At 40.2% G+C, this 14,378-nt stretch overlaps 1 protein-coding gene across 1 annotated transcript in view; it reads right to left on the reverse strand.

Annotated features, from left to right (window-relative positions):
- Positions 1-14,378, reverse strand: part of tmem200a (transmembrane protein 200A) — a 20,124-nt gene continuing 5,746 nt past the window's right edge. Inside the window, exons 2-5 of the mRNA XM_037751358.1 lie at positions 5,712-5,843; positions 5,118-5,416; positions 4,395-4,558; positions 1-3,731 (exon numbers count right to left, since the gene is read on the reverse strand). Coding sequence (XP_037607286.1) covers positions 2,610-3,731; positions 4,395-4,558; positions 5,118-5,416; positions 5,712-5,836 — 1,710 coding nt within the window. The 5' untranslated portion in view covers positions 5,837-5,843 and the 3' untranslated portion in view covers positions 1-2,609. The remainder of the gene's footprint in view (positions 3,732-4,394; positions 4,559-5,117; positions 5,417-5,711; positions 5,844-14,378) is intronic.

Consider the following 14,378-nt stretch of genomic DNA (forward strand, 5'->3'; position numbering starts at 1 on the left):
CACCTTTCAGTGAAAATACAATTTATTTTGGACATTGACCCATAAACTGCTGGGAACCAGTTAATGAAGCTCTCCGGCAAGATTCCTGCACTCCTAAAAAGGGCTCTGTTGCTGTTTTATCGTTCACACGTGTCTCATTAAAGGTAGCACAGAAGGTGTTTTAACTACATTGATGAATGTGTTAAAAATGACTGCTGACAAACCAAACAGAACCTGAAACAGAGATATCGAGCAATACAGAGGCGTCATATCAGCTCATATATACTGAAGCTAGATTCAGTTTGGCACAACACACCTTGTCAACATTTTAATAAAATATGCTGAGACATTATTACTATGTTGCTCAGTAGCTGGTTTCCTGAAGTCGAACCTGCAATCGTCATCACATGGTGAAGATTTTTCCAAAAAAATAAATACATAAAAAGCAACACAAGTCGGCAAACAGGGATTATAGCAGAAAACAGCAAGGCTCGTATTTTAAAGTCCAACTGAAATCACATTAGTCATCCCTTTTTGTAGTCAAAATTAATGTCATGTCATGTTTTTTCAATGCATTGTTAATAGTTTTTTTGTTACTTAAAAGGGGCGATCTAGTTCTAAAATAAAACGAGATTCAGCAGCGGCCTTAATGTTTTCAGAGGTAGATTTTGGGGGATTGTTTAGAGGGAATAACAGAAAGTTTATGAGCAGGCCTTCGTGTTGTTTCCTGTTTGAAATGGCGAGCAGAAAACCAGGTACCGTCACGACTTGAACCACTGACTATTTGTGTAACAATTTAGCCTCAAATTCACAGTCTGACCATACACAGTCCAGCCATATACTCGGTTTTGGCCAAGTCTTGTTCTTCAGTCAGTGTTTATTTGGTTACTCGTTCAACAAGTACAACGACAAGATGTGTTTTCAATTTTTAAAGTTAGATCAGAAGGAGACTTTAGCAGGGAAGCTACTGTGGGTCGTTGTTCAAGAGCAGTACATGTATGCTGTAGCGGACAAGAAAAATGCAATTTCAGTTGGACTTTACTATTTCAGCTTACTGGATTCAAACAGATAGCACAAGATCAATGTGAACATGGTGATTTACTGTTGATGTGAGCGTGATGGCAGTACAGCACACTCTCTTTTATACAGATTTTTGTTTCAAATGTTGTTTTTTCAATAGCGCAGAGCCAAAAAATGTGTTGATTGACTTGAAATGAATCAATGAGAATTTTCTTATTCAGTTGTTTAAGTCATTTATCAAGTAGAAATGCCTCAGATGTGATTATTATTTGGCATTTCACAGAGCACTGAGTGATTGAAATGAATCACTGATGAAAATAATCATTAGCTACAGCCCTAATTTTTCATACTTCTGGTTGTATTCAACTCTATGAATATTCAAATATTATGTCTTTCTCTAATTACTGAATACATTTGGGAACAGGTCTATAAAAATGATCACCATATGAATAATAGACTGCATATCCTGAGTGACGTCATCAAGATATTTTCCCGTAAGACATTAACTTAAGATGGCTTAAGTTATAACTTCTAGTTTTCAGTAGCCGACATACAAAACTTCTTACTATAGTTCTTGGGAAAGGGCAGCAATATGTATTGTGACTGCGGGGCAACATGAACTCCATTATTGTATTTTGCAGCCTGCAGCATTGTGATTTAACTCATATCTGCTCTGCTGCAGCGTTTTGACATTATAGTAACTGGTTTTGTCTGAGTTGTGGATGTGGATGTCTACATCTGCTACGATCTGAGGATCAAACAGACACACAAACATACATAAACCACCTTTAAAACAAATACTTTACCACTAATATCTATGTCTTTTGGACTTTAGGGCCTCGCCGCTGCAGTATGCCATTACATGTTCTCATATACTGTAGGTTTACACCAGGCTGTAAGTTACAAGCTGATTCTGCATCGGTTTAGTTTACAGATCTGTTTTTGTGTCAAGACCGGCAAATCAGTCTGTCTATACAACCATATCAAGCACTTTGCAACTTTGTGCCACACAAACAAAGATCATTAATATTACTATTATAGTCTCAGAGCTTCTTCTTTTTGATGTTAAACTAGTTATGATAATTTCTCAGGTTGTGCCTTGACCCTGTTACAAAAGATTTGTCTTTGTGTCACTCTCATCCGTTGAGGAAGAAACTTGCTCAAAGCGCTTCCAGTGTGTCCTTGTTTTCACCAGCAGCTGCTGGAACGAAACCTTGTAACACTTTCAGAAAAACAAAAGGGGTCGAGAACCTGTTAAAACTTTATTAGAACTATTTTTGTCTAAAGTAGACTGATGATGTAATGCGATTTATCTTTATTGATCCCTGTAGCTCCCTCCACGGAGGTCACAGATACAGAACAGCACCTCTGGACCTGGTACAGCAGGCATTTAGCGTCTTTACTGACATGAGGCCTGCACCTTTGACTGCGCAGGATCGTCCGTGACTCACTACTCTTCGTCCTGCTACTCAAAAGAAGTGTTTGACGTTGGAGTTTCCTCTCTCCAGGGTGCAGCTGTTCAACTTCCTTCTGGCACTGTACACTCTTACAGTCTGGAGAGAAATTTACAGAACAGGACGGACCGTCTTCGACCTTTTAGTTTAACGTCTTCAAAATCGTGTCTCAGAGCTGCCCCTCTTCAGCGTGCTGCTGTTAAACTCCTCATGCTCAAAACTCAGATTGTTATGCGACCTCGATATCATTATCAGCTTCTCCCGCCGACTGTATTCGCGTCTCGCTGCCGCGGACGCGTCTAATAGACGCTCCCCTTGCTCCTCCCTGTCTTCCAGCCGCGTGTAGCCTTTACTGCTGCCCCGGTTGCCACCGTTACTACGGGTGCTGTTGCTACGGTCGAGGCGGGGCCAGCTGGGGTGCTTCCGCTGCTCCGGGTGCACGCTGAGCATGCTCGGCCCACGCTCCAGGTCCAGAGATTTGGAGTGGCTGCCGAGCATGTGCAGGGAGGAGTTGGAGCCAAAGTCGCTCCTGGCTGCTCCAGGGGAGAGCCAGCAGCCTGAGGTAGAGGAGGGAGCGGGGTAGAGGGAGTAAGACGAGACGGAGGAGCAGTGGGAGGACGAGGAGGCGGAGTTGCTCCGGTGTAAGCCCGGCGGTTTGGTGGCCTTGGCAACAGATGCTACAGGAACCACCAGAGACTCCATGGAGCTCAGAGGCCTCTGTGACCTCTCTCCGTCTCTCCTCTCTCCTCCCCGCTCCTCCTCAGTGATCGCCTCCATCTCCGGTTCGTCAATAACGCAGTTATTGAGTTTTATAACGGGCAGAGTGAACGCGGAGATAGAGGAGGAGACGATAGAGCGTGCGTGGTGTCCTCCCTTCTCCCCATCCCCGTCCACCGACCACTGGTGGCGCGCCGAGTCCGAGCGAGCCAACCCGAGCCCCGGGACGCAAAAGGAGCGATCCTTGTAGAGCGGCGCCAGAAGCCCCGCAAAGCTACAATCCAACTTAGCCTGCGCCCCGTGTCTGTGAAACTCCTCGTCACCTAACAGCACCTCCTCCTCTTCCGTAGAGCCTCCCCCTCCGGCGCCGCCTCCGGCCCGAGAGGAGAACGCCAGGAGGGAGTTGCTGGCCAACCGCGCCGCGTTATCAGCTCCAAAGGCTCGAAGATCTCCAACTTCTCTTGCATAGACGCTGTTGCGGTGATGGTGCTGTTTCTGCTCTCTCTGCCTGAGGCGATGGATGTCGATGACGGTGGAGTACATGTCTCTCATGTGGATTATCTAGTGCAGAAGAGAAAGATATTATTAATAGCAGCGGACATATTCATCTTTGAATAACCTGAGGATATGTTAAATATTCCATTAGAGCATATTAATCTGTAGTTTCAAGTCTGTGTTGTGTTTGTTGGATGTTTGTGACCTTGGAATACGTGTTTCTCTCCTCATGGATTACCTGGAAGGGGGGGGAAGGGAGGATTAATCGAATCAAGGAAAGGAGAGAGAGGGCACAAGAGTGGATGAAATGTGATCAGAGGGAAAATTGCAGAGATAGCGATGGAATGAGGTTGGCAGAAATATGATTTGCATGTTAGTTATGAAGAGATGATGAATATGGATGACTGCACTGTGCTTGCTCCTCATTTTGTTGCGAGTGGAGGAAGAAGTGAAATGAGAATACGGAAATGGGGAGGAATATTAACTACATCTTCTATTGACTCAGGGTTTTGTGTTTGAGAATTGAAAAACCTGTTTGAATTTGTCCTTCATAACCTTTTGAAGAAGCAATTTCTGAAGAAATTTCAAACCTTGCAAGGCAATATCAGTTCTGTTTATATTTCTTGTCACAGCTTATTGGCTAACATGTAGACCTTTAAAGTCCGCTGGTAACTCTAGTATTTTATTTCTCTGGTGCCAGGTAGGTGGATTTGCCGATTTCATTCCTACCTTAGTTTCTCGGTCTCTGTTTTCATGAAGAATGGCGTTAGCACAGATGAAGATGAAAATCCCAATGCCCATGGTGAAGGGCCCGAACATCTTCATCCTCTCAGAGTGACGGTGCTGTTCCAGGAAACGCGTCAGTGCGCCCCCAGTCTGCTTGGAAGGCGTACCTACATGCAGAGCACATGGAAGGTGTGAGTCATTCAGTGTTCATTTTGAAGGCTATTTTAGATTTAGTCTTAGTCTTTAAACGAAAATGCTTATTAGTTTTAGTCACATTTCAGTCATTTTTATCCATTACAGTTTTAGTCAACGACAACTCAGAACGATTTAGTCCAGTTTTAGTCACCGAAAAGTCATCCGATTTTAGTCAAAATGTTTTCTCTCTTAAATTTGTCAGCTTTTTTTTTTTAAATTTAATCTTAGTAATTTTTTTTTAATTTATGATTATCTGATGAAAAAGCTTTTTTAAGCTACATTTTAGTCTTGTCTTTTTTCGTCAACGATATTGCATGTTTGATATCGTCACCGTTAATGTTTAATGACGTTGGTGCTGACGAACATATTTCGTCATAGTTTTCGTTATTGAAATTGGAGCCATTTAATATAAGGAATTTGAATTTTTTAAACCATGGAGTGCAGAGTTTATAGAGGGTCCAGAGAAACAGACTCAGTCAACCTTCAGAACCAATTTAATTAAACAACTCAGGTAAACTTTTCATTCCTTACCTTGCACATTATGACTCGTGCTGGAGTTAGCCACGTCCTCGTCTGTGACGGCCAATTTGGCTCCACTTTCTTCACCGGTGGCAGACGTTTTAGCTCCTCCAGCAGTCGCTGTCTTAGATCCTCCTCCAGTCCTCGATCTTGCCGAGGGCATGATTTCACTGTGCGGCCAGTAACCCAGCGTCGCCATGGCGATCCCTACAGCCAAGATGAGCAGTCCCAGGAGGAGGAAAAACCCGGAGGCGGAGTAGAGGCGGACTCTGCCGCGTACTACCACGACATCGGTGCGTCGTTTCCGCTTTCTAAATAAAAAATATGGGAAAAAAACAGAGATTATAGTTTTTGGAGCCATTTATATCTATTATTATAGCCACCATACAAAAATGTAGAGATTGCAAAGCATTTGCATGGACCGTAACACCTGGCACACATTTTTTTGTGAACATGTCAATGCTTGTTTTTTGTGTCGCTCAAGAATCACATAGAAATTAAACTGCTACCAGTTTCCTGTTGCCCAAAGTAGTTGATGAAAAAGCTCATTTACAGGTCCTAGTAATCTTTGAATTAATATTGAATTCATGAAAAGAAGATAATTACCTGGGGGCAGCTTCTGGGGCGTTTCCTAGGCCTGACGATGAAGGTAACGCCCTGTTCTGAGAGCGGGCGGAGTCTTGGCGCTTTAGCTTAGCCAAGCCTGTTAGCACACCTGCTGCTGCAGTCATACTTAACCTGCAGATACACATACAGAAACAAATTAGTGATGAGTTTAACATGTACTGTATGTCCATTATCTGTTGTGTGCATGTTTGTACTGCCATGTCACTAGATGCACAGCTGTTGCAGACCAATTAGTATGGTCTATTGTTCACATGTTCAGAAAGATGCAACATAAAAAACAACTGCAAACATCCATTTGATATGCACATACATTCACATGAAGAAAAAAAAACAACCATATTTAAAAACAGGTCTAAATGCACATATGTATTTCTGCATAGCCAAAGATGCTCTGAATATAGTAGGTGTGAGACACTTAATATTCAGAGTGCAGCTTCTCTCACAATTCAGCAGCTTTATTTGCCTTCTTTTACGCTGGCGTGTCACCTCGCGTACAGCAGTGACTTCTGAAAAGCCTTAGGTGACAGTTTTTTACACTTTTTACAGGGAAAGTGTGTCAGACTTTCAGCGTCTTTAGCAGTTATGCAGATGTAAGCACAAACAAGTACACACTCGCTACAATCTCCTCTGTTTACTGGAGATTTTTTTGTCGTTTACTGGCAGCCCCCTCAGGACAACACGGGTATGTGTGTGTGTCATACATTTAACCCCGTACAATGTTTGTTTACTGCATTCTTCCTGTGTGTATGAGAGAGAAACTCAGGAAACAAGATGATAAGAGATATAAAAGAAAGCAAACAGACAGAGAGAAAGAGAAAAAGAGCGAAACAAGCATGGCTTGTGTTTTTTAATCTAGTTTTTATTCATCTGAATTCAAATCCGTCATTTATGTTTTCATTGTTGGCATTGTATTCATTATTTACGTTGGTGTTGGTGTTATAAAATTGGAAATACAGTGCTGCAATTATGACATAATATTCAAATGAATCATAGTCTTTGTGCTCACCAGCTGCTCAGATGTCTATTAATAGTTATTAAAGGGAAGAGGGTTTAAAACAAACAAAGATTTATTGCGGGAGGCTTCATTTGTTTTTAAATGCCTGTTAATCTGGGCTCACATGAACATTAGCATTGTCCCGTTCATCACTAAGAGGATTAAAACGACTATATTTAAGGTTGAATAATGTGGATGGCAATTTCAAGTGTTCCCTCATTGCTGCAGATTAATTGACTGTTTTTGTTATTGAGTTACTTCTGCTCTAGAAGTTTAACATTTTGGGTGAAAATATGAAACTACATGTCACCACAGTGCTCCCCAGCAGTTGAGGTGTCATCCAGTAGAATCACCTGTGAGCAATCGTTGAGCAGCAGTGGACATTTGTAAGATTGTTTGAATCACCACCTTCACATGGAATTCTACTGGAGTTTAAATTTTAAACCTTTTTCATTTGTATTTTCTTGCTCCCACTCACATTTAACATACTTATGCTGCCCCCAGACATACACTGTACTGTATAGAGCTGTTCAGCCACCACCATAAGATTCTAAATCAATAATAGGTTTTTTAAAGGTTTTAAAGATGTAACGTCAGCATTAAAATGTCTAAAAATGACTAGACCTATATTATGTATTTTTGTTTGAGTTGTGTACTTATATCCCAAAAGTTAACAACAATTTTCAAACAAGAGAAATAAATAATTTTAATCAAGGTAACAGTCCATTTCATTTGGTTGCTTGTCAATGGTGTCATATCTCCTTTGCGCATGTGTCAGAGTTGTGAGTGTCTGTCAGAAGTTGTCATAAATTGACTTTTTATGCAGTTTTAAAGGTTCTCTAGTCAATGCAGAACATGATCTATTGCCTCTGCACGGTTCTCAATATGGCGACGGCTGAGCAGGCGGCTCGCAGCTAACGGTGCTAACAGTGCAAACAACAGCCACACTGCTGACAGAGCTGACAGTGTTTACCTGAGGGGGAAACCGGGGGGTGGGCACTACGCTTCCACAACGACGCCGTCGGTTGGGACGGCATTATCAGCTGTAACCGCAGCATGAGAGCAGTGCAGAGCCGGTGGGGCACGCTCAAATGCATGAACATGCATTAAAGGCCACGGGAGGCCAGCTCGGCTATGTCAACAAAGCACAGAGAAGCTTGGATTATAGGCGACTTCATTCTCTGCTCAGGTAGACATTACTCCTATAGCACCTTACTTAGTAGCACATTTAAGCCACTTTTTTACGATACACTTTTTAGGTCATTTTTATCTATGTATTTTAACTGGATGAAGGATTTTAGTCATCGGATGTCTTAAGTTATCAGAGAAACAAGCTGAGCACACATTAACAGCACCTCAGCTCGCAGCCCCTCCGGGATGAAACTGCTTTATTCAGTGTTTTAATCACCGGGTCGGTTTATTTTGGAGAGGACGAGACCTCTGTGGATAATTTGCATCCCAATAAAAAACCTCCTGAGCGATGAACACTGAGGAAATCCTAACCGGGAGAAGCTGACTGCAATGATGGCGATGGTGGTGAAAGCAACAACTCTCATGAACGCAGGCTACTTCACGACGTCACCAAACTTTGTCTTTTGTTATTGTTTTGATTGAGAGATCCCTAGTTCTGAGGATTTATTAGGTTACCAGTTTTCTGTGCACGTTTGTGTGTATGTGAGCCTGTCTTTGTTTATAAGAGGATAAAACAGATTTAGCATGGGAACGAGAACACACCCATGACCTTCGTCTGTCTATTTTTTAAATTCTCTCTCCCTCCTCACTTCCACAGCTCTCTCTCTCTCTCTCGCTATTTCTTTCTTCCAAGAACACACTATCTGTAAATCTCTCTCTCTCTCTCTACCATTCTCACCTTCAGTCTGTGTGCTAATGCATTCTGGTTGTGATCCTGAATAATTGTTTTCCCTCCTTTACCTCCTTTTCCTCCACCCCAGATGACTTTCTCATCTCCTCTCTCTCTCTGTTTGTCTTTCTCCTCCTCCTCTACCCTCTGTCCCATCAGATCTATTTTTAATCTGTCTCTAATTTTAATTTGTCTTTTATTTAGTCTCTTTCCTCTGCTCTTGTCCTTCCTTTTTTTTCTACAAATCTCAAAGCAGTAAAGTCTGCTTTAAGATTCAGAATCAGACAAAAGCTTTTAGCATTCAAAGTAACTGTGAATCACACACAGGACCAGACGTTCTCTCCTCCTACCCTCTTTTCTCCTTCTCACATCTTAATGTATTTTTCATGTCAATCATCTTATTGGTAATACCAGCGCTTTACCGCAGATGGTGAATCACACAAGGACAAACAGCCTCGTTTCTCGGGTTTTTCTGCGCTCCCTCTCGCTCTTTCTCTCTCTCGCTCTCTCTACTTCCGCTCCTTTGTGTGCGTCAAATAGGAACCCACACAAGAGCAGATTTCCTCCGTTTACTGAGAGACGAGGAACGGATGGATTGAAGTACAGGGGATGGATAAAGGCAAGGTGACAACAGGAATAGGGGAACAGCAGGAGAAAAGGGAGAGGGATGTACTATAGAAGAATTTGTGTACATCTACCTGCGTACAACATTGAATCATGACCAGAAACTGAAAGCCTGAACCATAAAGAACAATGATAAAAACTATTTTGAAGTAGACAAAGTGGGGGTGATGAGCGGATAGAAAGGCCGGACAATAAAAGAGAGCGCTTTTCCTGCCAGGGATGACAGGACAGAGGCAGAAAACAAGCCATCTGTAGTTTTAACAAGGCAGGAGGAGCAAGAAACAAGCGGAGCACAGAGAGTGAAAAATGCTGCCGTAAGAGTAACACCAGCAGCCTAATGAGAAGCCACTCGGGCTCTGACACAACACGGCTTTCTACTGTGGAGAAATGTGTCAAACCTGTGCAGTGACCACATGAAGCGACAAGTTAATATTCAGTAACCGTGCTCAACACCCAACACCCAATCAGTGGGTCTGTGCAATTTGCTGCAATCACATCTTTTTTGCATGCAGAGTTAACGCAATAAAGGAAATTCGTTTTGACGCCACTAATTTCTTTAACGCATTAACGGAACGTGCGATTTTTAGGTTGTCACAAGCTCAGTTTTAAAGCTAGAGCGAAGATACTGCTATCATGTACTAGAAAACCTACGGAATCCATTGGTACCAACCATGTCAGACTAGCTTGTCGTGAAGGAGTTTAAATAACGCTCCAAACTTACGCTACATTTTGGAAAAAAAAAAACTCTCATGGCCATTTTCAAAGGGGTCCCTTGACCTCTGACCTCAAGATATATGAATGAAAATGGGTTCTATGGGTACCCACGAGTCTCCTCTTTACAGACATGCCAATTTTATGATAATCACATGCAGTTTTGGGCAAGTCATAGTCAATTCAGCACACTGACACACTGACGGCTGTTGTTGCCTGTTGGGCTGCAGTTTGCCATGTTATGATTTGAGCATATTTTTCAGGCTAAATGCAGTACCTGTGAGGGTTTCTGGACAATATTTGTAATTTTTTTGTGTTGTTAATTGATTTCCAATAATAAATATATACATACATTTGCATACAGCAAGCATATTTGCCCACTCCCATGTTGATAAGTCTATTAAATACTTGATAAATCTCCCTTTAAGGTACATTTTGAACAGATAAAAAAATGTGCGATTAATTTGAGATTAATCACGATGAACTATTTGAATCAATTGACAGCCCTAAAAGAAATCATTCAGTGTGTTACGTTTGACTCTTTTAACACGATCACACGATGATCGTGCACACTGTATGAATATGTTCCACCTCTTATCATGTACAGCTTATAAATAATGCGAAATCCACCACTCCATTTTCCACTTCACTACTTTAATAAGCAGTTTACTAAATTAGTGTTTAATTAATCATGAATTAGCCATCTTAATGACTAAATTGCTCCTGCTGGTTTTATGTGAATACTCACAGTGAAGGCAAGAAAACTGCTGAAATAACTGAATATACTTCACCCCTCAGGCAGCTGATTTATTCTGCTATTGGAGACATTTACAGACACTCTTACACGAGTTACATTTTAAAAACATCATGTCTTTCAGAGCAGCGATATCTCCCTCTAAATTGAAACGCCTTCTCTGTGATATTATCTATATTATCCATAGGAGATGTCACATGATGCATCGTCCCTATAGCAACTACATGTGCTGCTGCTGCTAGGTGACACGTTTCTATAGCAACTACCAGCTGTGTGCACAGGAATGACAGGTATGTCATAATAACACTAAATCCAAATCCTTTAAACAAAGGTGCATTTCTCATGCGTTATTTGGATTTATATATTTTTTTGTGGCAAAAACGAGTCTTTGTGTCACAGCACATGGTTTGGAGCGATTACACTTTTCCATCAATTTCAAAGAGGTGTGATTGAGAGGGGGAGGAAAGGACGAGAGAGCAAAGGATGCTGGAGTAGAAATGTGTGGTGGGGGATGTGAGAAGAGGAGGTGGTGAAAGGGAGACACCAAGGATGAAGAGAGAAGATGAGGGAAACAGAGAGTTTGGCGTGAAACGTGCTTGCTAAAAAAACATTTTTGCACTCAACATTTACGCGTTGACATCACGTTCGGAGTGTTGATTACATCTTGTTTATCCGATTTGGGCTGAAGCAAATGATGGAGAGTGTGGAAGAGGAAAGAGAGCAGGACAGGTGGGACAGAAAGACGAAAACAGCAGGTAGTAAGGTAGTAAAGATGCGAGAAATCAGGACAAGAGGACAGCCAGAGGGGGAAAGACATGGAGAGAGGAGGTGCTTTGATCTACATGTAACAAACTCCAGAGATCTTTTCTGACTCTAGAAGCACGCTGAGAAAAGTTAGTCTCAAATGACTCACCTCAGTGAACTGTATGCTAACGCGTCATGGAGAAAGGCATCTAATATGGACACAGATCGAGTAAGACGGAAAGCGGCAGGGAGAGATGTAATGAGAGAGGAATGAGCAGGAGGATGAAAATGGAGCGTGGCAGGGAGCGAACAAATATCATCCATTATGTCTCCCATTATAGTTACAATGTATTTTTGTGTCTGTGTCATAAACTGCTCTGGTAAGGTTAACTAAGGCCAAATCGCTCTAATAAACGTAATAAAAACATCTGAGCTGGATTTAAATGGAGAGTCAGAAACCCCCCTGCTGCTGCAGTTAAGGTCACCTATCATGAAGCTGGGAGTCAAACATGGAGGATTATACCCTCAAAACAACAAAGTACTATTGTATTATTTTATAATGATGGCCAAATTTGAGTTTTGGCAAATGTTCAGAATATACAAAGGTTGTTTACTTTCTGTTCTCTTGCAAAGCCTGGTAGAAATTACCTGCATGACATTACATGCAGTGAATAATATCTGATCTCTGTACAACCTGTTCTTGACACCGCTTTTAACTTGAAGTACTGAAATAAAGAGACTGTCAAGCATATTAATGCCCAGGTCAAACTTAAGTACTTCATTTACATGTAGACCTACACCACTGTTGACTCAGTGTCAAGCACAACCATTATAGACGGAGTTCAGGTTGGTGGAGCAGAGCGTGTTCATAGATTTCTTTTGATAAGAATTAATTTAGTGTGATATTTGACATTCATTTTCCTCTTATTTCAGGAAAATCTCATAACACACCTGACTTATTCAGTTGAACAACTTCATGTTATGTCAAATAAACTATAGTATAGTACAATATAGAAAAATATATAGTATAGTACAGTACAGTATAATATAGTATAAAAATATATACTGTAGCATATATTATAGTACAATATAGTATGATATACTATATAGTGTAGAATAGTATAGTATAATATAGTATAGTGCAGTATAGTATAACAATATATAGTATTATATAGTATATTACAGTATAGTATAACAATATATAGTATAAATAGTATAGTAAAATATAGTACAGTATAGTATAACAATATATAGTAGAATATAGTATAGTGCAGTGTAGTATAATATATAGTGTACTTAGTATTGTATAGTATAACAATATATAGTATAATATAGTATAACACAGTACAGTATAATATATAATGTATTATAGTACAATATAGTACAGCATAGTATAACAATATATATTAGAATATAGTATAATACAATATAGTACAGCATAGTATAATATATAGTATATTAGTATGGTATAATATAGTACAGTATAGTGTAATTATAGTATAGTGCAATAGATTGTGGTATAATATAGTATAGTACAGTATAGTATAATATATAGTGAATTATAGTATAGTATAATAGAGTATAGTATTGTATAACAATATATAGTATAATATAGTACCATATTTTCTATAATTATATTGTAGTACAATATATTGTAGTATAATACAATATAGTACCCTATAATATATTACAATCTAATAATATATAGTATATTATAGTATAATATAGAATAGGATAGTCGACTTACTGTCTAAGGACATATTTTTTATGTCTGTGTTAAAGGATTATAGTGTTTTGTGTGTTTCAGCCCATTAACTACAAAGTGTGTACACTTTATATTACATTAATCGGTAGATAATCACTTTACCAAATGGGTGCCGGGAGGAAATGTCGTTACAATCAGAGACAATCTTTGGAAATCCACTTAACCTTTCCCTTCCAAAAACTCCGAAACCATCAACCTATAATGGAAGAAGTTTACGTGATCCTTTTTACAATGTCCACATTTGCTTTTTGTGCCTCTCAGGTTTTAGTTTTCAGACAAAATTGCTCACAAATGTGATGCTTTTTGGCAGCCGTGTTGAATGGTGAATTACCCCACAGCTTCCATAAACACTAATACGGAGGAGTCGTCAAATCACACTCTCCTGCATTACATTACTACACGATGATAACACAACTTTAACAAAAATTAGGATGTTTTGTTTCATCAACTAGATTTTCAGTGCTTACTGCTATTAAATGAACTGAAACTAATAACCGCCTAGAGGGTGGAAAGTCAAATTCAAGCTTGTGTTGAGTGCTTTGTGAAATGTCACCACAAACAAACTGAAGTAAACAGGAATTGTAGTTTTAATGGGCTGCCACATGAAAGACTACTATTAGTACGGTATTAGTTTAAAGATGTTTTTTCTGCTTCACCCGGCAGTACAGGATGTGACAGGAAAGGTGTCACAGAGAGTTGAGATGACATGTGACACAAAGCCGTGACTTGAATTACTACACATGATGCGCCTTACAGCAGGATCAGCATCATCTGGTTTGGTTGGGGATTTTTTACACTAATTTACTTTGTTGATCCCTGAAGTGAAATTCTCTGTTTGCATTTCCAGAAACGCAAGGACATGAACCCTGACCAGCTCCACACCCATGCAACACTGTCTCGTGGGAAGGCGTGTAAATAGCACAACATTACATGGACATTCTGCGTGTCATGAGGGCGCATTTTAGCTTTTTCGCCACACAATAAAAATACAGTAACGTCTGCAGTTAGGTTTAGGCAACGAAACCACTTAGTTAGGTTTAAGAAAAAAAAGTTATGGTTGGGTTTAAATAAGAACGTAAACTAAGTAAAATATGAATGGAAACAACGTAACATAACTACAGAAAACATGTGACAAACGTCACGAAACAACATGTGACAAACCTCACTAATGTAACTTGCAAAACAAAACACCG

The sequence above is a fragment of the Sebastes umbrosus genome, chromosome 18, assembly GCF_015220745.1.
Source record: "Sebastes umbrosus isolate fSebUmb1 chromosome 18, fSebUmb1.pri, whole genome shotgun sequence".
Lineage (NCBI taxonomy): Eukaryota > Metazoa > Chordata > Actinopteri > Perciformes > Sebastidae > Sebastes > Sebastes umbrosus.